Source organism: Sordaria macrospora, chromosome 2, assembly GCF_033870435.1.
Source record: "Sordaria macrospora chromosome 2, complete sequence".
In the NCBI taxonomy this organism is placed as follows: domain Eukaryota; kingdom Fungi; phylum Ascomycota; class Sordariomycetes; order Sordariales; family Sordariaceae; genus Sordaria; species Sordaria macrospora.
This window is the reverse complement of record NC_089372.1, coordinates 5,713,601-5,738,031: the sequence shown is the minus strand read 5'-3', so window position 1 is coordinate 5,738,031 and position 24,431 is coordinate 5,713,601. Positions and strand designations below refer to the sequence as shown.

Here is a 24,431-nt window from a genome sequence, read left to right as displayed (position 1 = left end):
GTCGCGAAGCTTGCGTATAGCTGCTGGATATCTCCCGCCGAGATACGTTGACTGACTCTCAAATCATTGGGCCAATATTTAATCATTTTCTATCATCCTGATGAAATAGTTCTTTCTCAGCCAGTCCATAATTGGAAAAGACGAAGACGAGTGTCAACAAGACGAAAGGGGGACAAGATGATGGGAGACGATACGAGGAAATAGAGGGTTAGGGTTATGTGCTTGTGTGACTTAATCCGGTGGGGTGGTGGGGTTGACTCAGTCGGCAGCCAAAAGGGAAAGCGGTGAAAGGCGGCATTCCTGGTACCGCCCGTGGATTTTGAGTCATCCGTTGCCGGACCGGGACTGGGGGCGGGCGGTCGGCCGCTATGGAGCTGGGCTGGTCCCCCAACTTCCCAAGTCGATTCGGGTCGCGGCCGTTGCAGTGGTGTCTCGTCTCGAAAAGTTCCAAGTGGATTGATTGACTGATTGCCTAGCATTGCGGCGACTCCTCTGATCCTCCGCCCCGTCCCTCCCCCGTCTCCGTTCTCCGTTCTCCGTCTTTGCGCCAATCTCCCAGTCCAGTCCTTTTCTCCCAAGACTTGACGACCCCAATTAGTCCAACATGCCTACCATTAACGTCGACAAGTACCGCCTCTTTGAGGAGCTTGGCGAGCAGTAAGTCTTGTCTCTTTTAATTATTATCACGGGTTACCCCGCCATGGTGTTTTGACCCAGACCACAACCACTTACACGCACGCGCTGCTTTGCGCCAACCACCACTACAGGTTCACTCCCGACACCTTCCAACAGCTCTGCTTCGAGTTCGGCATCGAGCTCGACAAGGACACTGAGGAGGATGAGACGCGCCCCAAGGACCAGGCCCCCGAGCTGGCCATCGAGATTCCCGCCAACCGCTACGACATGCTCTGCTTCGAGGGCATCGCCATGTACCTGAACATCTTCCGCGGCAAGCAGAACACCCCCGACTTCAAGCTGCTCGACATCCCCGAGGACAAGATGCAGAAGATCACCGTTAGCCCGGAGTGCGAAAAGGTCCGCCCCTACGTCGCCGGCGCCATCCTGCGCAACATCAAGTTCACTCCCGAGAGATACGAGTCCTTCATCGGCCTCCAGGACAAGCTTCACCAGAACCTGGCCAGGCAAAGAACCCTCGTCTCCATCGGCACCCACGACCTCGACACCGTCCAGGGCCCCTTCACCTACGAGGCCCTCGCCCCCAAGGACATCAGCTTCGTCCCCCTCAACCAGACCAAGAAGATGAACGGCGAGGAGCTGATGCAGTTCTACGAGGCCGACAAGCACCTCGGCCGCTACCTGCACATCATCCGCGACAAGCCCGTCTACCCCGTCATCTTCGACGCCAACAAGACCGTCTGCTCGCTGCCGCCCATCATCAACAGCGACCACTCCAAGATCACCCTCGACACCAAGAACGTCTTCATCGAGATCACCGCCACCGATCAGACCAAGCTCGACATTGTCTGCAACATCATGGTCGCCATGTTCTCCAAGTACTGCGACGAGCCCTTCACCATCGAGCCCGTCAAGATTGTGTCCGAGCACAACGGCACCACCCGCGTCACCCCCAGCTTGCACACCCGTGTCATGGACGTCGAGGTTGACTACCTCAACCAGTGCTGCGGTCTGCAAGAGTCGCCCGAGGCCTTGTGCAAGCTACTCGGCAAGATGGCTTACACTGCTGTCCCCGACAAGGAGAATGATAAGCTCATCAAGGTCTCCGTGCCTCCTACCCGTGCCGATGTGTTGCACGCCTGCGATGTGGTATGTACACCCGTGAACCCCTTAATCTATGTTACAGCACCTAATAACTTTTTGTGTCACAGATGGAAGATGTCGCCATCGCCTACGGCTACAACAACCTCCCGCGCACCTCCCCCAACCAAGCCTCCACCATCGGCAAGCCCCTGCTGATCAACAAGGTCTCCGACATTGTGCGCAACGAGTGCGCCATGGCCGGCTGGATCGAAGTCATGCCTCTGATCCTCTGCTCGCACGAAGAGAACTTTGAGTGGCTCAACCGCGTCGACGACGGCCAAACCGCCATCAAGCTCGCCAACCCCAAGTCTGTCGAGTACCAAGTCGTGCGCACCTCTCTCCTGCCCGGTCTCCTCAAGACCCTGCGCGAGAACAAGTCCGTGCGCCTACCTCTCAAGATCACCGAAGTCGCCGACATTGCTCTGAAAGACGAGACCAAAGAGCGCAAGGCGCGCAACGAGCGCCACTTCGCTGCCGCCTTTTACGGCAAGACTTCGGGTTTCGAAGTCGTCCACGGTCTTCTGGACAGAATCCTCAGCATGCTGCGCGTCAGCTTCGTCACGCACGAGGAGGACCTCCACGGCAAGAGCGTTGATTTCAAGGTCGTCGAGAACCCCAGCGAGGAAAAGGGCAATGGGTATTTCATCAAGGAGATTGACGAGCCGACTTTCTTCCAGGGGAGGGCGGCGGCGATTTATTTGCGCTTGGGAGGAAAGACGAAGCGCGTCGGGGAGTTTGGTGTCCTCCACCCCAGCGTGCTGGAGAAGTTTGATCTGAGATACCCGGTTAGTGTTTTGGAGGTTAATTTGGAGGAGTTCCTTTGAGTGCGTGGTCCCTTTGAGGATTCAGGGAAGTGGCAAAGAGGGATGGGTGGTAGGGGGTTGATGATATGATATAAAAAGATAGGAAAAGGGGGGAAAAGTTAGTTGTGGAAAATACAGGTTTTTATTTGTTCAGGTGGTCCAGTGTCGATACGTTCGCGTGAATATGACGGTTAAGAGGAGGTTGCCCATCACGTCTATGGTAGTAAGTTCAGCCCTATTGATCCGGACCAGCCATCTCCGGCCGGCGATCTACCGGTGGATCCCGCTTCACCCCCGGAGTCGGAGATGCGCGCTAACATGGGTATCCCGGAGTGACTTCGGTCTTCAGAACGTCTTGCAAAGTGGCGGACTTCAACCCTTCAACAACTCGGTCCTTTGGTCTTCCATCTGCATCGCTTCAGTGTCTTTATCTCATAGGACCATTGGCGCTTTTCAACACCCCAAGCTCCCTGGCATGCACAATTGATGAAACTCAAAACAACCACCAGTTCGACAAACGACGCTCGTCGCCCTCGTTTGAGACAGCCCGTATCAGCTCTCTAGCTTCAAGTGAAGCGTTCTTTCCCAGCCTGTGGAATTGGCACGATAGATGACGGCATGCGTCTTTTCTCGACGCTTGGTTTGGGGATGAGTCTCACGGCATACAAAACATCGATGGGCCCTAGTCCCCGCATGAGAAGGTTTCTTCCTCCTCTCATAGTCGTGTCCGGTGTTCAGTTTCTTCAATCAGTTTCGTTCCAATCATGCTGCTCGTCAAGTGTCGTGCCTCTTATTATAAAAGAACATCAGCTCGTTACTCGTCAACTTCATCACTTATGCCCATCTCGGGCTTGTACAAAGACCGATTTGTCTTCTCTTCATCCGCGCGTTTGGCGCCCTCAAGGGAAAGGTATAGCAAGAAACACCGGATCCATACCATAAGCGGTTCAACTGAGCAGCTAACGCAGATATCATCCGTCGTGTCAGGCTTGTCTCTTAGCAACACCACCAGTCTGGAGAAAGGTCTGTCCACTTTGAAGTCTTTGATGAGTGACGTTCACGGTGGCATTCACATTTTCATGTTAGCCATCTTAAAATCTTCGATTGAATTACAACTGGTACAATCACGCTAACAAGGGGACGATTTATGAAGACTTGGACAAATGGCCTGTTGCTCTTGGGACGAGGTTACCTCACTTGCTGCAACGCAGACATCGGCATGCCAGATGCATGGTCATAGCACTCGTGCTTCCGATATGCCCGAGGTTGACATGATGTCCACGTGCCAACAACTGTCACAGTGGACGGCAACCTAAGGATACGATGGGTTTCGTAACTAACACCTCACAACCACACCTGTCAGCCCATATCGACATCCTCCACTGTCTAATCGAGATCATTGAAGCTGGTGCCCCCCATTGTGACGGCACAAAGATAACAAGCGTGAGAGAAGTGTTGTTCCTCCTTCCTTCTTCCTCTCCCTCGATCACCTCTTCCCCTCGAGGGGAGATGATACCCTTTCAAGATACCTGAATTTTTGTGATTGACCTTGGATGATTACCTTTGGCCCCAGATACAGCTCTCTTCTCCAGACTGACTCCGCGAGTCGCCTACGGTGGGCAGGTTTAGATCCAGCCAATGCTCGAAAAGAAGACGACGACATCATACTCCAGCAGTTGACCGCCGCCGCCTCTAACACCACCAGGCCGAAATACCCCAGGGGACCCGACAGACCTAACAGCTGCGACATCGCTCTCAGCAACGATATGCCTGGCTGGAAATATGCATTTGCATTATCAAAAGATGAGGTGAAAGCCGCTACGCCGCCAGGGACGGTGAGGCTTGTTGGTACGGTATACACCCGCTCTTTGAACCGTCCCACTGTCATCCACAACCGTAACCCAAGCAACGTTAGTAACTAACACCCCAGCCAGAATACAAACGCCCACTGGAAGATGATGACCGACCACTACAACAACAAAACGTCCGAGATGACGCCCCATCATCACCCGAAATCGACCTCGCCAAGTTCCCCATTCCTACTTCCGACCCTTCGGATCCCCTTAACTGGGCCCGCTGGCGCAAACTTTCCTGCCTCGGCACCCTCTGCAACTACGCCTTTGCTTGCTCCTTTGTCTCCGCCTCGCTCTCGCCCGCCCTAGCCATATGGAACCAATCCTTTCCCACTGACCCTCGAGGGATGTCGGACCTCAGCCGTTTCACTGCCCTGAATGTGCTCCTGCTCGGATTGGGAAACATTGTGTTCGTGCCGCTGGCCAATGTCTTTGGGAGGAGGATCGTGCTGGTGTTGAGCGCGTTGACCCTGTTCATCGCGACTGTTTGCGGTACGAGAGATTTTGGGTCTGGAACGGCCGAGCATGGAATGGGGATGTATGAGGGCGTGCTGGTCATTAGGATCTTTCAGGGGTTGGGGAGTAGCGTGTCGGAGACTGTTGGGCCGGCGGTGGTGGGCGATATGTTTTTCGTGCAGGAGAGGGGTGGGTGGATGGTGAGTTCACGGGGAAATGGAAACGAGAGATGGATGACGCTGACGTTTTTCTAGGCTCTGTATACCGCTTGTCTCGCCAGTGGATCGGTTATAGGAGGAATATGCGGAGGATACATCGCAACGAGGTACGGATGGTTTGGCATCTTCTGGATCTCTACCGTCTTGACGGGAATGGCGTTCGTGACTATGGTGTTATTGGTCCCCGAGACACTCTTCGAAAGGGGCCCGTTATGTTTTCCTACTATCACAACTGCTCCGAGAGAGAGGCATCGACATCGGCATCGAAACAACGGCAACGACGACATTGGGGAGGAAGAAAAGGAGATTGACGGTGCGAACGAGAACCACAACCGAAGATCGGGTGTTCGACGATATTACCACCAACATGTTCCCACGCCATATCTCAGCTTGGGCACTTTGCCGTCGATCCGAATGACGATGCCGTCACGATTTATTGCCTCCGTCTATACCCCGCTGAACATCAATACCAACCAGCCTCAGTACTTCCGGGACTATTGGGACCCTCGCTTGGGACTGACTTGGTACGAAACAGCCTCTGAATCTGATGACTCTGAGGAAAGGTTTCCAACGGTTTATGGAAGGGGATCTCCGCTACCGACGGGTCTAAGGCCGCCACCGACCGCTGCAGCACGGGGAGGACGAGAAGCTGCTGGCGGTGGTCTTCCTCCTGGTCCTGGAGGACTAGCAGCACGACGAGCCACCGCCCGAGGTCCTCGCTACCGCCTCTATCCTCCCTCCGAGATCAATATCCGCCCATTTAGTCGAGGCGGCAACCAAAACCGTCCTATCATCCGGAAACCCGAGAACAACGCCATCGGACTCTCCAACCGGTTCACCCTCGGCCCCTTTAACCGCGACTCCGCCTCTTCCATTCCTTCCTCCGAAGACGCATCCACCCATTACGAACCCTACACCTACCTCCGTTCCCTCCGCTTCTTCCCACCCCAACAACACACACCCGCCCGCCCCTTTGACTCAGTCGCAAACCCCTTCCCCAAATCCCCATACTCCCCATATTCACCCAATTTCCCCAAACCGTCCACTTCGACAAACAATCCTTCCACGCTGCGCCAACCAACCCTCCCCTTCCCAACAAAGAAAAAATCTCTATGGATGCACTTCCTCTCCCCCTTACTTACTCTTCGACTACTGCCAGTCTGGGTAGCTACCCTGCAATACTCCACCCTCATCGGGTCTGTAGCCGTCATTTCTACACTTGGACCGTCACTGCTGGCTGCACCGCCGTATAATTGGACTATGTCCCATTCGGGGCTGTTACTGTTCAGTGGAGCGCTGATTGGGATTATATTGGGAGGGTTGTATGCTAGTATTTTGTCTGATGAGAAGATGAAAGTTGGTACCGCTGCCGGGACTACCACCACCAAATCATTCTCGGGTGGGCCAAAAGGAAAAAAAGGGGAGGAACACAGTCAGGGGCTTGGAGGGCTCGGAAGCAGGACGGGAAGGGGACAGGGACTTGGAAGTAGAAGGGGACGCACTGGTGGAGGTGGGAAGAAAACAGAAAGAGTCAAAAGCTGGCGGGAAAGATTCTTTGGAAACAACGACTACGGCTACGCAGAAGCAGAAAGTAGATTGTTGGTTGCCTTGCCGGGACTGGTCATTGCCACGGGTGGATTGTTGGTTTGGGGTTTTTGTGGAGAGTATGGACCTGCTCTCAACGTCGCTGCTGCTGGTGGTGCTGGCGCTGCTGGGAATAGCACGGTGACGGGGGGAGACAGTGGCAACGTCACGACGACTGTGGGACCGGGACTGAGTAATGATGGAAACGGAGGTGGAGGGTATGGAGTGAATAGGTATAGTTGGCTTGGGCTGGTGTTTGGGTTTGGAATGGTCAGCTTTGGGGTGGCGGGTGTGCCAGGGGTTTGGTTTAATTATGTGAGATTTTGTTTTGTTGTGTTTTCTTCCACTGCCTTTCTGTCCCTCCCTCGTCTTTTCCTCTCCCCTCTCTCATATTCTCATTCTTCCTCCTTTTTCCCTTCCCCTTCCCTTCTTTATTCTCCCTTCATATTGCCCTTATTTTTGCTCTTTTTCCTTCCCATCTTCCCCCTTCCCTCCCTTTCTCCTTCCCCTTCCCCTTCCCGCTTCCCATCCTAGCCCCCTTTACTTTCACCATTTTACCCCTTCCTTTCCCTCATCTTCTCCCCCATCCCATCAAAATCATCTCCCAGAGCCATCCAACTAACACCCCTTTAAAAAGCTCATCGACTCCTACGCCAACCTCGCCTCCGACTGTTTCGTCATGATCTGCATCCTACGCGGCCTCATTCCCTTCGCCTGGACCTTTTTCGTGAGCGAGTGGGTAGCCAAACAAGGATACTTGGTGGTTTTCGGGGGGGGGTTTACTGTTATCTTGGGTGTGTTTTCAATGTTGTTGATACCGGTTATTTGGTATGGCAAGAGGATGAGAATCGCTACGGCTAGGTTTGTTGTTGGGAATCAGTGAACATAAGCAGGGTTTGGCCTGAGTTGGGCTTGGGTGTGGGAGGATGTTGGAGGGGTCGAGAGGTGCTGTCGGGACGATGATGCTACGTGTGGAGGTATAACGTTGCATACCTTTTAAGTCTAGACGAAGGGTGGCATAAAACCGTGGATAGAGATTACTAGTCGTGAATTTGAAGATTTACAGTGCCAGTAAGGGATCGACATATGCACGGCTGCATATACACAGTACTTGGTAGTACATGAAATACGTTAAGTACTCAATCTCCTCCGGTTTGCATTAACTTTGCGTGTTATTTTATGATACTCCAGGAACAAAATTAAGCACGGCACATGCTCACAATACTCGCCTTACCTTTCCTTTCCTTGCCTTTCCTTGCCTTTCCTTTCCTTGTCTTCCCTTTCCTTCCCTTCCCTTCCCTTCCCTTCCCTCCTCCCAATCTGCCTTACTGTAGACAACCCTCATAATTAAGCTACCATTCATTGTAAATGCCGTGTATCTTCCGTTCCACGCTGCCCTCCACTCCACTCAGAACGTGGAAACATTGTAAGTCCAAGATTTCGACCAGGTTTGAGACAAGCAGGACTATACACAGCACCGCTACTTACTTTTTTTTTTCTTTTTTTTACAAGCCATGATACCCTGCAGGCGGGGGCCTTATATATCCATGAATGAACGAAACGTACTATCCTTTTCTCTTTCCCTGATCAGTTTTCTGTCTTTGTCCGTGGACCCACCCGTAGACCCGTAGACGACCTGCCTGCACCTAGACACCTAGATAGATAGAGATCGCAAGAAGAGTTTTAGTTTGGATTAATGCTTGTACTTACTTTACTTACTTACTTACTTAACTTGTAAGCATAAACTAACCAACTAACCAACACCTACATAACTATGGTACCTGGTACTTTTTTGTCCGCCGATCCCCTGGTACGTTCGTTCACTTAGGTAGTTAGTTCTATTTGTAATATAATGGAATGTAAACTAATTAGTATCAAGTAAGTAAGTAAGTAAGTAGTAAGTAGGTATTTTTGTTTGTGTTTTATGTTTATGTTTATCTACCTACCAGGGATTTTATTTGTTTATTTATTTATTTATTTTTGGCCAGGTCTTCTTTCGTCTACTACTCTGTCTGGTTCATCATCATGCCTTGATGCCTTGATGATTGATTCATGTGTCATTTGCTTATGGCGAGGAACACGCTCCCTTTTCGGATATCAGGGGGGTTTTTTTTGGTTTTTTTTTTTGTTATTATTATTTACCTATCTATCCTTCCTCCCTCCCCCCTTGTATTGTCTCGCTTCCTTCTTTTTTATTTCTATGGGGTCTTGCTCTTCTTCTTTCTTGCTCTTTTCTTGTTGGTAACTTCTCTTGTTTCTTTTCCCCCAAAACCTTTTTTTCTCTTGATCCCTTCATATTTTGTCTTTTTTTTTTTTTTGGGGGGGGGGTTTCTTGTTTGTTTCCCGTCTTTTCGGTCCCACCCTTTTTGGCGCTCCATTTTAAGACTGCTTCTACGACTAGTGAGTGGGTTCATCTTTTCAAGTATATGAGCTCTAGTCTGGTTGAATTTACAGTCGGAGACTTACATATGGTCTCACTTCTCTCTTTTAGTTCCTGGAGTCAGTCATCTCCTCTCCTGGAGCGGAACTGCGGGAGAGCATTTCTTTTCTTAACACCAAGTTGTGAGCGGGAGCAGAAGATGCGATGTTTCCAGAGCAGCCAACCAGTGGACGATGATCAACGACTTGAAACGAATAAACGAACTTGGGAGTGAAAGAGTCAAAGAGTTAAATGTAACTAAGCCTGTTGATATTCGCTGTTCACATATCCTATCTTCTTTGCCCAGATGCCATATTGAATTACAGTAGGTGCAACCAAACGCTGGTTGGTGGTGGTGATATCCATTCCCCATATCCCCTAACGGAATGATTGATGGTAATTGTATCCGCTTTTCGCTTTCGGCGTCCGCCACTTTTCCTCTCATTCTAGGTATATCCATTAATTACCCTCTCACTATCTCGTCAGTGGGCTCATTCATTCCCCCAGAACTACCTCGTGTGACTCAAAGTAACAAATTCTCTCGAAGAGCCATTTCCGCATCCAATCCTCGGTTATGTTGATTACGTACTCGTCTACCCGTTTCAAGGGATTACCTGTGTAGATGAAGAACATCCCGAAGGCCTGTCTAGTATTAAGACGGGCACCGGAAAACGAGGATGACGCTGAGGTTGACGGTGATGATGTTTTGGGGAGGTCTTTGTTGGTTGTCGGTGTCGGTGTCGGTGTCGGTGTCGTTTCCTCTGGCTTGCCAGAGGTGGCTGTGCCTTCTTCTGCGGCCTTCCGAATCAGCTTCCTCGAAACAAATTTCAGACTAAGATTCCATACAGCCCTCCTCTTCACAGCCGGACAACCAAGCACAATCCACTCTCCCTCTTTGATAGCACGCAGAGTTGGTTTTATTGTTCTCCTCGCTTCTTGGATATCCGGGCCCCTGTTTTCCCACCAAACAGTCTCGAAGGAGGCAAACCGCGACGGCGGCCTTATCAGCTCTTTCAGCGTCGACAAGATGCCCATCTCCTGCCACATGGCATTCCCTACGTCCGATTCGATCGGGTCCTGGTTGAAGTAGGCGAGCTTAGCCTCAACGAGGTCGTCGATTTCTACCATGGGGATGCGGATCTCCAAAATCCGCACGTCTGCACCACCTGCGAATTTGGCGCCGTCAACGGTCCCGACCGACTTGTCGAGCCGGTGTACAGCCCACTTGTACTCAGCCAGCGCGAGTTCGCGGTCAGGGGTGGAGAAGACGAGCATTTTGCGTGCTCTTCTATGTGGCCCCACGGAAGCCCCTCCGTTTCCAGTGTCGCCGTCGCTGGTGGCGTCGTTGTAGAGAAAGGGTTCCCGCTCCGGCCTTCTGGGTCCCTCTGCTAAGCTGTCGATGTTCCACGACATCATAGATTCGAAATTGCCAGGGATAGAAATTCTAATGTTCTTGAGCTGTGTGCCGGTAACGACTTTGTACAGTATGAAGTGGTTCTGTGCTTTGTATGTTCTGCTGTGTTTGCGAAAGTAGCATGTGCAATGAAGACCTTGCGATTCTCCGGACCTCCTTAAAAATTTAGATTCGCGAACTGATTCTCTCCAGGGAAGGTTCATGGTGGTGTAAAAGTCTGGTGCTTTGTCTTTGTTTTGGTCTTCCTCCTGGTCTCGGTGCCGCTGACGGGCTTTGAAAAGATCTAGTTTCAATAACGGTGATGGTGATGACGGATATATGTGCCAGTTATGATTCTTCCAAATTCGAGCTGTTCTCCTCCTGGAGGTTTCGCGTATTTTGAGTAACAATTCCCAACGCTGTCGCAGAGTGTCATCAATCCAGTATATGCATGGTTCGGTTAGTCGGTGCTCACGGAAACGAGGGTCCATGATCATGTCCGCAAATTGTTGGGAGAGACCGTACGCGTGAAGGATCTGTCTCCATTCGTTATCATCGTCGGTGAATGTGTTGAGAGCTGGGATTGTATCGCAAACGTTCTCACGACGAATGTGGTACTCAATGGTGTTTTGAAATAACGATAGGGCGGCTTGTCCATCTTTTAGTGATTTGATTTCGTTCTTGTTGAGAAATCGTTCAACTGGTGGCCACAAGAGGTCGGCCTGCTTATCACTGAAGCCAAGCCAAATAAGGACTCTGCGTGAAATGAGAATCAATGGTATCTTGAGCATGTCGGTCGGCTTCGGGTTTCCGCGTAGGGCATTTGAGATGTCATCGTGCCTGAAAAAGCAGTCTCTGTGCAGTTCCTGGTATCCGGACTCATAGGTCAGATCCAACACGCCGTACTGTTGCAGGCCATGAGCGTCCTCATCTGTCAGAACGAGCCAGAAAGGATGGACCCGTTGGGTTGACATGGTGCGACACTGAGAAAAAGAGATGATATCGATGCCAGAATAGTTTGGATGTAGAAGGCAGAATGCGGGGGTGTATCCAAAGAGTACGGGATGGACTTGATCAGATTGGGGAATGGTGGGAGGATTGTGGGCTTTATACTCAGGGTATCAGGTGAAATTGGCTCATCCAGCGACGCAGCTTCCAAACTAGGGCTTTGGGACTAGCCCATCATCGTCAGCATCAGCATCAGCAGCGGCATCATCGTCTGTTCCTTCCGCTTTGTCACGCTTCCCCTCTCCCCTGGTCGGCCACCCCTCTGCCTGCCTCTTTGCCCACCTGGTGGCCTTCTGGTGCTTCTTGCTCTTGAGGTGCTTCTGCCACTGTTCTTCGATCCTGAACTCCTTCTCGCACACCTCGCATGTCTTGTTGCATATCGTCTCGGGTCGGTTGCTCCTTTCCAACTGATTGGCTAGCACCTCTCTCGCAGTTTCCGACAATTCTTCCGGGCGTGGTAGTGGCCGATCGGCCAGATGCTTCGCCAGTAGGAAGCTACCCTTTTCGGCTACTTCAGAGTGCCATTGAGAAATGTTGGACGAGTCAAGAAGATAGAATTTGGACAAGAGGTTCTCTTCCTGAAGGGCTGCAATGGTCTTTCGGGCAACCCACCGGACTTGGTATTTCGCGTACTGGCGCGTTGCTGTTTTGGTGTCCTCAATTCCTTGTTGCTTGAGTTTTTCAAGTACGGCTTGTGGAGTCTCGGTTTCGGTTGACTTGACGGCTGATAGATATGATTCGAATTGGCGGAACCCGATGGACTGCCAGATACCCTTGGTGCGATCGACGGTCTCGCCAGCCGCAAGTCGACCCTGCAAGTAGTCGTACACTGACGATGTCTCGTTCACGAGGCCATTGGTTACCATCTTGTCCACACGCTTGTCAAGGCGCGCGTTAAGCACATCGGGCTTGGCGTAGAGCCAGAACAGGAGCAAGTTCCAGGGACTCGGTGGTTGGCCTGCCCGCTTGGCTTCTTTTCGAGCTCGCTGCTCAGCATAAATGTCGGAGGCACGGCGGCCAGTTGTAAGATAGATCTCGAGAGAGTTGCGAATCTTGCGAATATCTTTCGGATGCCAGCGCTCGGCCATGACTGGGTCGACTTCTTGTAGCTTGGCCAGCATGACCTCGGCGGACTCGCGAAGGATTGGGTGTTGGCTTGCGAGTTCTTCGCGTGTAATTTTGGCGGCTGCCTCTGACTCTTCGGTCATCGCAGGATCGGACTCAACCAGCTTCTCGTCGAACAATAGGCCGTCAAGGTAGTATGAGGTTCCTCCTACGACAATGGGCAGCTTCCCCCTCGACCTAATACCCGATATGATCTTTGTGGCTTCGCGCTTCCAGCTAGTAACAGACCACGGCTCTTCGTCGAGTCCAATGTTGCCGAGAAGGTAGTGGGGGATGCCGCGTTGCTCTTCGGGGTTGAGCTGGTTGGTGATGATGGGCAGGCCTCGGTACATTTGCATGGCGTCGGCGTTGATGATTTCGCCATTGAATCGGGCCGCCAGTTCCACAGCAAGCTGGACTCATAGGAAAGTTATCAGCGCTCAGGAACATGGAGATGGGACGAGTGGCAGTGGTAATCGCATGGTTGGTCAAGTAGAGATGGAGGTAGCAGCTGTCGTACATCAGACTTGCCGGTGCCCGTAGACCCGTAAATGACAACCAAAGGGTCTGCCATTGTTGCTGTGCGAAAGACGGATCGGATGGCCTGGGAGAAATGTGGAATGGTCCACCTCATTGACGGTTATCGGAGGAGCTTATTGAGGTGTTGAGGCGCATTGCTCTGGGGGACGGGGGTTGACGGATTGGGCAAAAAGAGAAAACAAAAACCCCAAGTTCCAGACGGGATTGAATTGGAATTGACAAAGCAGTGACACCGGCAGGCATCAACCCCACCAAGCCCACCTTCAATCCCCAGAAAGTTGACGGACGGGTTGTTATCGATAAGAAAGACAGCATCCACACGCTGACCCCTAACCCCTGCGGCTGTCCCGCCCCTGCTGCTGTCCAGGGCTTCCCCAACGATTTGGATTCAAGTTTCAACAAGGGGCGCTGGAAAGTGGAGGGATGCCTTGTTGGACGGGCCGGATGTTGCCTGCCGAATGAAGCTCCCTCGTTCTGGGTGCGAGTTGGAGGTTGCTGTCCCCTGCAAACGTTAGAAGCTCGTTCCAGCTCCAGAAGGCTGGCCATGCAATTCGCAGCTGTCATTGGCTACAAGTCACGTGTGGCAGTGGGTCCCTTCCCAAGAGCACTAGCACCGGGACCCTCCAAATTGGACACATCACACTTGGGCGACTTTTTGGACAGATCTCGCGACGCACCGCCTTCCGCCTTCCCTTTCGTGCTTTCGGCCAGCTTCCACTTCCACACTTCCACTTCTTAATCGCCAACTCATCCTCCACCTTTCCGTTTCCCCTTTCCTTGCTTGCTTGAACCATTCAACGCAGCGCCGACAACACTTTTCTGCGCTTCCAACCTTACAAAGGGCTGTTGTCGCCCGTTTTAATTTAATCTTCCTTCTTTTTACCCTTTTCTCTTCCTTCTCTCCACAACCCCCCCATTGCCCATCATGAGCTCCCGTAAGTAGTCCTGGTTAAACACGCGTCGGCGCGTTACAAGTCACCACCAATGCCTCACTCGATTGCACACAGCGACTAACTCCAGCCCGCCATGCAGTACGGTTCCTCGACCTCGTCAAGCCCTTCGTGCCGTTCCTCCCCGAGGTTCAGCAGCCCGAGACCAAGATCCCCTTCAACCAAAAGTTGATGTGGACTGGCTTGACCCTGCTCATCTTCTTGGTCATGAGCCAGATGCCCCTCTACGGCATTGTCTCGTCCGACACCTCCGATCCGCTATACTGGCTGCGCATGATGATGGCGAGTAACAGAGGTACCCTCATGGAGCTCGGTATCACCCCCATCATCTCCTCCGGCATGGTCTTCCAGCTCCTCGCCGGTACCCACATGATCGACGTCAACCTCGACCTCAAGGCCGATCGCGAGCTCTACCAGACCGCCCAGAAGCTGTTCGCTGTCATCCTCTCCATCGGTACCGCCACTGTCTACGTCTTCACCGGTCTCTATGGCCCTCCCAGCGACCTCGGTGCTGGTATCGTCTTCCTCCTTATCCTCCAGCTCGTTGTTGCCGGCATGATCGTCATTCTCCTCGATGAGCTCCTCCAGAAGGGCTATGGCCTTGGCAGCGGTATCTCGCTGTTCATTGCCACCAACATCTGCGAGTCCATCATGTGGAAGGCGTTCTCCCCCACCTCCATCAACACCGGTCGTGGCCCCGAGTACGAGGGTGCTGTCATTGCCCTCTTCCACCTCCTCATGACCTGGGACAACAAGCAGCGTGCTCTCTATGAGGCTTTCTACCGCCAGAACCTCCCCAACATCATGAACCTGCTCGCCACCCTCCTCGTCTTCGCCGCCGTCATCTACCTCCAGGGCTTCCGCGTCGAGATCCCCGTCAAGTCTTCCCGCCAGCGTGGTGCTCGTGGCTCTTACCCCATCCGCCTCTTCTACACCTCCAACATGCCCATCATGCTCCAGTCTGCTCTCTCCTCCAACGTCTTCCTGATCAGCCAGATGCTCTACTCTCGCTTCTCCGAGAACCTTCTGGTCCGTCTTTTCGGTGTCTGGGAGGCCAAGGAGGGCACTGCCCAGCTCTCTGCCGTTTCCGGTCTCGTCTACTACATGAGCCCTCCTCTCAACTTCAAGGACGCTCTCCTCGACCCCATCCACACTGCCGTCTACATCGCCTACATGCTCACTGCCTGCGCCGTCTTCTCCAAGACCTGGATTGAGGTTTCCGGCTCCAGCCCCCGCGATGTTGCCAAGCAGCTCAAGGACCAGGGTCTCGTCATGGCCGGCCACCGCGAGCAGAGCATGTACAAGGAGCTCAAGCGCATCATCCCTACTGCTGCCGCTTTCGGTGGTGCCTGCATTGGTGCTCTCTCTGTTGCCAGCGACCTCATGGGCGCTCTTGGTTCCGGTACCGGTACTCTCTTGGCTGTCACGTAAGTAATGTCTTTGTCACCCGATTGTTGATGAAAGACCAATTGCTAACCTTGGCTTCTTACAGCATCATCTACGGCTACTTCGAGATTGCCGCCAAGGAGGGTGATCTTCAGGGCATGAAGGGTATGGTCATGGGTTAAGAAACCTTGATCTATGCCTTTTGAAATCATATAAAAGAGGTCCATGAGCACCTCGGACCAGGTTCAGCCATGATGACGAAGGCGACCCTTGATACGGGCTTTGCCGGGTTGGCTTTCCCTGATGTTACTACTATATGTGGAATATAATGAATGAGTGGAAAAGAAATCAAGATTAACTTATGTTGTGGTTTTCGTGTTTGTGTAACTCAAATGTGTATTATACTACTACCCTAAAGGGAAGACCAAAAGGTCCATAAAAATGGGGGTGGCTTCTTTACGAGCAACTTGCTGGAAGCGAGCGGGCGGATGAGCACGGGATGTGGGAAAGCACTTGCTATCTTTATCTGGCCGTCAATTGATATTGAGTGTATAACATGAACGGATAAGAAGACCAAAGAGTACCGTACCTGCCGCGTCTACTGTTGATGTCTCGGGTGTGTGACTTGATTCACGGATAGAGAGGCCGAGGAGGACTATTCGCGTGGTCGGTTGTTGAACGACGTGACTACACCCTTGTTTCCAGGTCTGCAAAAGAGGGCCACGACATTGAGAGGGTTTTCATATCGTGGTAGCACAAATTAAACAATACCATACCGTTTTGTCATGGACATCGACAAGTGACTCACCAGGGCAAGTCCTCGTCTGTTCACATCGGCATCACCATCACCGTCAATACCGCAACCACCGGAACCTCCAACCACCAGACACTATAGTACCGAAGATAATCGAGTGGATGATATAAGCTCTTGCTTTAGACTTCCTTTCATCAACTAATACGGGCCGCTGGTCTAGTGGTATGATTCTCGCTTAGGGTTCAATCCTGAGCATTCTTGCGAGAGGTCCCGGGTTCAATCCCCGGGTGGCCCCAAATTTTTTCGTGATTTTTTCCCTAATTCATTTAGGCGTTGTCTGGTTCCCAGTCTTTCTTCTGTGGCCAGTGTATGTTCTCTTTTTTTTATTTTGTTCAGGTTCGATCCTTACTAAGTTGGTCACTTTGAGCCCTTTTGAAAGAATGGGGCATGTTCTCGGGCTTGCGTGTGATCTACTTGAATATTAGATCAACGAGAATTGTTGTACCTGAAAGTTGGAAATGTGAGATTTAGTGATAATCTCTTTGGAATCAATCGGCAGATTGTTCCAATATGTGAATGACAATGTCTAGGACCTTGAGAGGAATTAGCACTGGAACTAGAATCCCAAACCAGTCATTCAGATGTTCTTCCGATTAGAAAGTCCTCTCTCTCAACTTGACGGGATGAACTACCATAGAGTCGACGTTGAAGGTCAGAGTGGAAATCCGGACCAAAGCGGTGCAGTGAACAACATTGTGGCGTGTGCTAACTCAGTTTGCAGGGTTTTACCGCAGAAACTGTTAGTGCAAATATCTAATGCCCTGTGAGCTGGGGCGTTCGGCACCTCCCGCGCTTTGGCGTTCGCGTTGTCTCATCCCGTCGACCTTTTCGCTCAACTTCAACTTTCCAGTCAATGTTCGATATCAAACAATTGGCCGTCCTGCTGTTCAACCACGCGATCTCCATTTCGACTGTCTGTATAATCGATGAACATGCCTATCATCAAGGCCTCCAGACGCCATGCTCTGCTCCCATGTCAGCAGCGAACCTCGGTGGTTGTTGATCCATGGCCTTCGCAACACTTTCCAATGATGAACGGACGACGAGTTCACCAGCACATAATCAGAGTTATTCAACCAATATTAACGCCTCTATCTATCTAATGCCAAAACCTCTATCATAACTCTAAGCAATGGGTATCGTATCCTCTACCACCTCCCATACTCCATCCCTCACTCCGACTCTCTAAAACTTAGCCAACTTCTTCAGCTCGCTCACATACCAACCAATCTCCGCACCAGCGCCCACAACGCTCTTCATGCCCAACTTCTCAAAGATCCAATGCGGCTCGACCTTCTTGTCAAAAAGCCTGGCATCCGCATCGGGAACCTCAGGGTTGAGGATCAAGTTGGCCGGAAGCGAAGGGTTGATGATGGCCGGACGGCCGATACCAATCATGTCGCAGTCGTCAGAGGCCAGAGCGGCCTCCATGCCTTGACGCGTGCGGAAGCCGCCGGTGACCATGAGCGGCAGTTGCGGGAACTTGGTGCGGATGATCTTGGCGAATTCGAGGAAGAAGGCCTCGCGGGCTTTGGTGCGTTCGGATTTTTGTTTGATCTCGGGCTTGGGGCCGTTGGCCATCTGTTGGGTTTGCCAGTCAGTATGTGTCTCTCGAGCTCGCCAGGGGGAACAAGGGAAACAACTCCTTTCTTCCACCGAAGAATGCGGGAAAAAAGGGAAAAAAAAAACTAAAAAACTCACCTGAGGATCCTCATAACTCCCACCACTAACCTCCACAAAATCCACCCCCCACTGCTCAAACAGCTCAATCTGCCTCAACACCTCCTCGGTGGTATCCGTCTCCTCCGCATTTCCTGTTCTACCCGTCTGCCAATCCGCGCTATTCAGCTTAATCCCCACCACAAACTTCCTCGCCTCTTCCGAGTCCTCACCCAGCGCCTCCTTAACCTGCCTCCTACACTCCTCAATAATCTCCCCCACAATCCTCGCCCGCTTCTCCGCCGACCCGCCGTACTCGTCCGTCCGCTTGTTGGTTTTCTTCGACAGGAATTGTGCAAGCAAGTATCCGTGCGCAGCATGGATTTCTACACCCTGAAACCCGGCCTCGGCAGTGATTCTGACGGTGGCGCCAAACTTCTTGACGATGTCCTTGATTTCCGGGACGGTAAGTTCACGGGGTGTACCAAAAAGGAGCTTAGAAGCCAGTCTAGGCACCAACCCCTCCCCAAGAACCAACGGCACCGCGCTCGGCGCCACCGCCTTTTCCAAAAATCCCCTCGTTCCAGCGCCCATTGGCGATTGGCGGCCGGGGTGATTAATCTGAATCACCACGGGCGTCTTACTTTCCTTTTTCCCATCCACCCCGTCAGACTTAAGAAGCGCAGCATCAGCCCAAGCCCTAAAAGCAGTCAACGTCTGCTCCGGCGTGGTACCAGGGTGACCAGGCGCGATATCGTGCGCGTCGCCCTTGTGCAATGGGTCAACTTGGACGTTTCCTGTCAAAATCATGCCCCAGTCTCCGCGCGCCCAGGTGGCGTATACCGCGTTGAGTTCGGGGTTGGGAAGGTGGTTGCCGAAACCGAGCTGTTCGGCCATGGCGGCTTTGATGAGCCGGTTGGGCAGGACGAGGCCGTTGGGGAGGGTCAAAGGCTGGGCCAACTTGAGGTCGGAGATTGGGGAGGACATTGTGAGAGGTGTGATGGCCGGGGCCTGTGGCTCGTTGGTGGTGGTGTTGAAGGTGTCTTTGTTGGTGTTGGACTGGAGGTGTTGAAATAAACTAAACTGAACTGGAAGGAATTGGACTGGTATTGAAGAACTACAGTGGAGTTGGATGAAGACTGAGAACCCAGAATGAGAAATGAGGAATGAATCAAACCAGATACCAGAAAATTAGAAGGAAAGATAACAAACCCAGTTTATATCAATTTATATAGGTATCAACTGCCAGTCTTTTCCGTTCGGACAGTTCTCCGTCCCGAGATCTTGGGTCGCAACGAAGCGGATACCAAACTCGTGCCACGCTTATTAATGCTTCACTGTCGAAGCTCCACCCAACTCCGTGGCGTCGGTAAAATCCTTTAAGACTTGACTGATATGGTACAGGCCTGTTTAGAAGTTACTGGAAGTCTGGAACACAAGCAATCCAGTCACCGTACCTCAACCTTAAAATCCGAACATCGCGGTGTGCATGTGCAATTCCTGCGATCGTTACGATGTCTCTTTTTTGGGATTGACCTTTTTTTTTGAGACAGAACCGGCACTTCTCCCGAAAGCGATTGTCGCTGTTTTGAACCCCCTGAGCCCCTACACGTGTAGTGCAGCTGTTCGTACACGCTAGCGACCTATATTCAGCGTAGGCCGTAGATCGTAGATCTCCCGTTTCGGCGACATGGGCGACGGGCGGCGACCGGGCCAGAAATCTCTCCGCCGGATAGTTTCCGGTCCATCTTTTTTTCCATTTTTTTTTTTTCACCTATCTTTCATCATTTATCAGACTTACAGACCTGTCAGCCAGTCAAGCTTATCTTGTAAGAATACAGCACCTCATGATCAAACGTCGTCATTTTGGGTCGTGTAAACGTGCTTTTCTCGAAGTGCATAGGTGTTGATTAGAAAACAATTATGTGCTTATATCTTGCTCTTCATTCATGTCGCACAAGGTTTGCTGGTGACATTGCTGCGGTGGCTGACCAACCTCGGATTACCAACCATACCCTACATACCTCTACTCTAGAGTAAGATGAGATGCTTCGAGACTTTTACAAATGTGCACGGCACCAGACCTGCCTGACATGGAGGTGAGCATGTGAGCAAAAGAATGATATGTTTAGCACTTGCACCTTATTTTCACCCATGTCATCACCGCAGGTAACATGAGGTTACGCCGGAGTAAATGTTGCGCCGGTCGGCCCGTCTTAATACCCGTTTTGTTTTACTTATCACTCAGATGATCTATAAACAAGAACACTTTGGTACTACATGAACTGAAGATAAGAGAAGAAGATCTAGTACACATATCCTACAATGCCGGTTATCCAAAAGATGTCGCTCGGTAAAAAAATCCAAAAAAGATGAGGGGCGATGCGATGCTAGATCAAGTGAAATGTAAAGAAGAAGAGGTATCCAGAGTATCAAAGTCTGAACGCTGATGGGAAACCGTGCCGTAAAACCTCGCTCCGACACTCAAAAAGGCCGATCGACGATGGGTAGAGGCTCAATGGCTATCCTCCCACCACTCACCACATCCCCCTTGACGGCTCCCCGCCTCCTTCCGTATCGGGATAATAATAAGGCGGACCGCTATACAACACACCGGTCGTCGGATCCTCCATCATATCCATCATCGGCATCTGAGACTGCTGGAACTGATCTTCAAACCCTCCATCTCCCCACAAGTTTCCAGCAAAGGCCATATTCGGGTCCATATAGTCGACGATGCCTTCCATGAACTGCGAAGGTTCTTGTGGTGGCCCTTGGCCCAGTGCCTGCGTCGTGGGAATAGAAATGGCACCGGGACCTGCACTAACAGCAGGCCCAGGTGGAAGCGACGAGGAGCTGTTACCAACGGTATACACAGTTCCTGCCGTTGAGGCCAGTGTTGTGGCCGCCGGTACTGTCCCTTTCCCTGTTCTTGTTGCCGGCAAAGAGCGGCCGTTATTATTACTGTTACCGTTACCGATGATGCTCGCGAGTTTTTCGACGTATGCCGGAACAGGTGGCCGTGTGCCAGTCTGCCTGAGGAGTGCTTCAGACCTTTTCTGCCAAGCTTCAAGGACTTTGCGCGCGCATTGGAAGTACAACCGGTTTGTCATGTCGAACAGGTCGGTATTGAGTTTGTAGACAAAGGAGATTTGCCGCCAAGCGCGATCGATTAACTCGGTCTTGATGTTTGGTGTCTTCGTGTTCTGCTCATCACTGGCGGGCGGGGACTGGACCTGGCACAGCTGCGAGACGACGTACATGAAGTTGAATGGCTGGAAGTACATGCGCGAAAACCAGAAGAAAGCAGGGTCGTTGTTATCAAGGTTTTGCTCGTTGTGCTCGAGGTCAATGATGGCTAACCTGAAAGCGCGGTCGACATCGTCGGGACCTTGTTGGTCAGAAGTAGAAGGGGGTTGAGGTTTGGCATTGCAGAGTTTCTTGATGAAATATTCCTTCAACTTGGAAGCCAGCGCGTGCACCGGGCCGTTGGCGGGGTGCAAGTGGTAGCGATCTGTAAACGCTGCCAACTCGAGAGCGAGTTGTTCGACAGTGCGGCGGTGACGTTGGTCGTCGGAGCCAGGCGCGTGGCTGCCTGGCAGGTCGGCCGCAATCAGGACACCTTCGAAATCCTGCCCGTTGGTGAGGAGGAAGTCAGTGGCCTTGTACATCATGAGGCAGAAGATCATCTCGGTGGGGCCATCGCGTTCTACAAAGTCTTCTTTAGCATCGGGGTGCATGTCGGCGTCTTCGAGGTTTCTGGGGAGCTCGGTGGAAAAGTCTCGCACCACTGCCGCAGACTTGAAGCCGGATGTCGTTGCGCATTTGGCATCGAGCACGACAAGCTGCCACCAAAGCCGCCTTCTCATTTCGGTTTCGAAGGGCGGTAGCCCTAACCGTTTGCCATCAACGTGAAGACCCAATTTTCGAGCCAGACGTATGGCAGTGCCGAGCAGAATCCAAGTGACATGAGGATTGAATCGGCCTTGGAGCGATGTCTGTGATTGTCAGCATTGGGGGCTCCGAACACGACAGAGGAGGGATGGCATACCAAGTAAAGAGTAAAGGCCTGGAGAGTAGTAAGATCATTTGTGCTGAGGAAGCCCATTCGTAAAAATGTCAAGCGAGCACCTTGAGAAAAGTTCCGAAGAGCCTGCTCCCTGTCGTAGCCTAGCCGCTTCATGCACTCATCTGCATCCAACGACACGACCGCCATTACAAAGATAGAGAAGAACAAGGCTCGCATGTTGGAACGAAGCCCGAATGGCCCGCTAGACGCTTCCGGGACATATTTCTCCAGCGTCGGCTTATGGATAATCTTCATCAACGGGTTGACTCTCTGGAAGAAAATGTCACAGAGCGACCAAACAAGACCGGGTTCAGGCCAGAAGGACATGACATCCACGGTTGGAGTGTCGGGACCGATGACCAGCTCTGAGCCATCGGCTGGCGCAAAGGAGGCGGGTGAACTTTCATCAAGAGCAGACTCCTTGTCCACCATGGCTCTTATTTCCCCTAGCTGTATAAATGTTGGTAAGCCCGAAGACCAGGACGTGAAAGATGGCTAGCATACCTCTTGGTACACGGTGCCCAGTAGAGAGTCCATGTAACGGACACCGCCCTCCTCCTGGATCAGTGTCGGGTTTCCCTTGGACTTCCAAGCAGAAGCAGTCGGTGTCGGCGTGACCGAAACAGCAATACCATGACCACCTGCTTTGGCAGCATCCATTTCACGCCTCATTTGCTCCATTTTTTCCGTCACGGCAGCCAGCTTTTCCTGGAGCGCTTGGTGCGGTGGCCGACGTTTTCTAAGAGGTGCCGGTTTACTGGGTATGCACTGGACATTGGACTGTGAGACGAGGTTAGCATGCTTATGCGGGGGGATCGAAGTATGCGGGACGGCCAACCCTCTTGCAGTTGTCGCAGGGGAACACTCGATTGCACTTGATCTTTCTTCCTTGACATAGCTGACAAGCGAGAATACGAGGCGACTTGGCGTAGCGTATTTGTTGTTGTTGCTGAGGTTGAATGCTCTGAGATTGGTCTTGAGAGGGATCCTGACTTTGAGCTCGGTCCCATGGAGAATCCAATTGGGCCGGAGACTGGTCTCCCCATGGAGATTCTGCAGTAGAGCCAGGAGTTTGGGCCCATGAAGGCTGAATTGGCGTTTGGACTTGGGTGGTTTGAGTCTGAGACGGAGGTTGACGTGGAGGCTCCGAAGCTGGTCGTGAAGGGGCTGATAGGGCGGACGGATCAGCCCCTGAAGAAGCCGTTGAGACCCCTGGAGCAGCGCCAGAGGCAGAGGGACGAAGGGCCATGGGCACGTTTGGAAAAGTTTCCATGAGCCGATGCCGATGTCGTCGGATCTGGTGATTGCTGCTGGGTGATGATGCCGCGATACTCTTGTAGTAGAGATGATGCGAGTATATCTACAGGAGATGTACCCTGCCTGGTAGGTAGTGAACAAAGAGAGTCCAGCGGATGAAGTCAGATCCGACGAGAGAAAACGACTATGTACTAGACGGTTGGGGATACCAGGCCCAAAATAAGCCCAAGTTCTCAGTACTTGATGTATCTAGTATGTAATGAGTTGGTGTTCAAGTCGAGACCCAGCGAGTGTAAAAAGTGCGAAATGAAGTGGAAAGGAAAAGAATGTGAAAGGCCGCGAGAACCTCAACGACCGGGAAACTCTCCGGTTCCCTTGTAGGATTGGTGCCTGCCTTTCAGGGCAATGGGGTGTGATGATGAATGGGTCAGGTACTGAGGGTACTGGGGTAGTACCTCCTTCCTGCGCCGGTGGGGAACAACACTCTTCTTTGCTCCTGCCTTTCACCCACAGAGGAGCCTTGACTTAGGTTGGAGGGATGTTGATGTTTCAATGGTGACAGCCTGTTGTCGTGTGTATTTGGCAGTCAGAAGAAACAGAAGAGAATATGACGCTGACTTGTTGGCCTGCACTGGACAAAGACATGAAAATGGAACTCCCGCATCGTGGGGACGATCCCGTAAACGACATGCACAAAAACTTTACCTGGTACCTGCCTGTGAGTGCATTAGAAATCGTGCTGGTATCTCTACCGCCTCCCCTTGTACCAAGTGTACCTCTGCTCACCACAGCGGCGGACGGCGGTAGGTATGGTAGTGGGTGGATATGGGGCTCTTCTTGGCATCTTGGCGGCCGTCTCAAAAGCGAAACCGAGCATCAAAGTGGACAAGATGGAACAAGAGGCTGAAAAAGAGGCTCCCACAGGCTCCCCCAGCTGGACACCTCATCAACAAGGTGATTTGAAGAAACGTTGTACCATGGTTTCGTGGCTGAGCTGATCAGTCATTTGAAAATCAAATGAATGGGGATAGAGCAGCCAGTTCAGCAACAATGATGCAAGGCTATTGGACTCACTGGAGCGAATATTTGGAGCCCTTCCACCGCATCGGCAGTCGGGTGCTGGACTTTCCGGCGGTGCC

General features: G+C 52.0%; 8 protein-coding genes and 1 non-coding gene across 9 annotated transcripts; 4 read left to right on the top strand and 5 right to left on the bottom strand.

The window, feature by feature from the left end:
- Window positions 1–378: 378 nt before the first annotated feature.
- Window positions 379–2,794, top strand: SMAC4_05125 (uncharacterized protein). The gene is made up of 3 exons (XM_066090230.1): window positions 379–657; window positions 768–1,785; window positions 1,848–2,794. Exons 1-3 carry the CDS (start codon window positions 605–607, stop codon window positions 2,601–2,603), a joined length of 1,827 nt encoding a protein of 608 aa, XP_065946289.1. The 5' UTR covers window positions 379–604; the 3' UTR covers window positions 2,604–2,794.
- Window positions 2,795–3,905: 1,111 nt separating this feature from the next.
- SMAC4_05124 (uncharacterized protein) lies at window positions 3,906–7,227 on the top strand (the record flags this gene model as incomplete). Its single annotated transcript, XM_003346816.2, has 5 exons — window positions 3,906–4,025; window positions 4,175–4,430; window positions 4,517–5,091; window positions 5,146–6,149; window positions 6,660–7,227. 5 exons carry the CDS (start codon window positions 3,906–3,908, stop codon window positions 7,225–7,227), a joined length of 2,523 nt encoding a protein of 840 aa, XP_003346864.2.
- A 2,380-nt stretch (window positions 7,228–9,607) lies between these two features.
- Window positions 9,608–10,729, bottom strand: SMAC4_05123 (uncharacterized protein; the record flags this gene model as incomplete). The annotated part of the gene is made up of 1 exon (XM_003346815.2): window positions 9,608–10,729. One exon carries the CDS (start codon window positions 10,727–10,729, stop codon window positions 9,608–9,610), a length of 1,122 nt encoding a protein of 373 aa, XP_003346863.2.
- Window positions 10,730–10,853: 124 nt separating this feature from the next.
- On the bottom strand, window positions 10,854–11,479 carry SMAC4_05122 (uncharacterized protein; the record flags this gene model as incomplete). The annotated part of the gene is made up of 2 exons (XM_003346814.1): window positions 10,854–10,924; window positions 10,981–11,479. 2 exons carry the CDS (start codon window positions 11,477–11,479, stop codon window positions 10,854–10,856), a joined length of 570 nt encoding a protein of 189 aa, XP_003346862.1.
- A 186-nt stretch (window positions 11,480–11,665) lies between these two features.
- On the bottom strand, window positions 11,666–13,191 carry SMAC4_05121 (uncharacterized protein; the record flags this gene model as incomplete). The annotated part of the gene is made up of 2 exons (XM_003346813.1): window positions 11,666–13,030; window positions 13,138–13,191. 2 exons carry the CDS (start codon window positions 13,189–13,191, stop codon window positions 11,666–11,668), a joined length of 1,419 nt encoding a protein of 472 aa, XP_003346861.1.
- Window positions 13,192–13,954: 763 nt separating this feature from the next.
- SMAC4_05120 (uncharacterized protein) lies at window positions 13,955–15,827 on the top strand. Its single transcript, XM_003346812.2, has 3 exons — window positions 13,955–14,092; window positions 14,190–15,534; window positions 15,600–15,827. The coding sequence occupies exons 1-3, from the start codon at window positions 14,083–14,085 to the stop codon at window positions 15,673–15,675; spliced, it is 1,431 nt and encodes a 476-aa protein (XP_003346860.1). The 5' UTR covers window positions 13,955–14,082; the 3' UTR covers window positions 15,676–15,827.
- A 625-nt stretch (window positions 15,828–16,452) lies between these two features.
- SMAC4_13335 lies at window positions 16,453–16,542 on the top strand. Its single transcript is given in 2 exon segments — window positions 16,453–16,488; window positions 16,507–16,542. It is a non-coding gene; the product is annotated as a tRNA-Pro (tRNA).
- A 257-nt stretch (window positions 16,543–16,799) lies between these two features.
- Window positions 16,800–19,132, bottom strand: SMAC4_05119 (uncharacterized protein). Its single transcript, XM_066090229.1, has 2 exons — window positions 18,009–19,132; window positions 16,800–17,888 (listed from the first exon to the last, which is right to left on the bottom strand). Exons 1-2 carry the CDS (start codon window positions 18,861–18,863, stop codon window positions 17,493–17,495), a joined length of 1,251 nt encoding a protein of 416 aa, XP_065946288.1. The 5' UTR covers window positions 18,864–19,132; the 3' UTR covers window positions 16,800–17,492.
- A 1,371-nt stretch (window positions 19,133–20,503) lies between these two features.
- Window positions 20,504–23,583, bottom strand: SMAC4_05118 (uncharacterized protein; the record flags this gene model as incomplete). The annotated part of the gene is made up of 4 exons (XM_024655691.2): window positions 22,874–23,583; window positions 22,540–22,815; window positions 22,018–22,485; window positions 20,504–21,964 (listed from the first exon to the last, which is right to left on the bottom strand). The coding sequence occupies exons 1-4, from the start codon at window positions 23,306–23,308 to the stop codon at window positions 20,504–20,506; spliced, it is 2,640 nt and encodes an 879-aa protein (XP_024511538.2). The 5' UTR covers window positions 23,309–23,583.
- Between the last annotated feature and the right edge of the window lie 848 nt (window positions 23,584–24,431).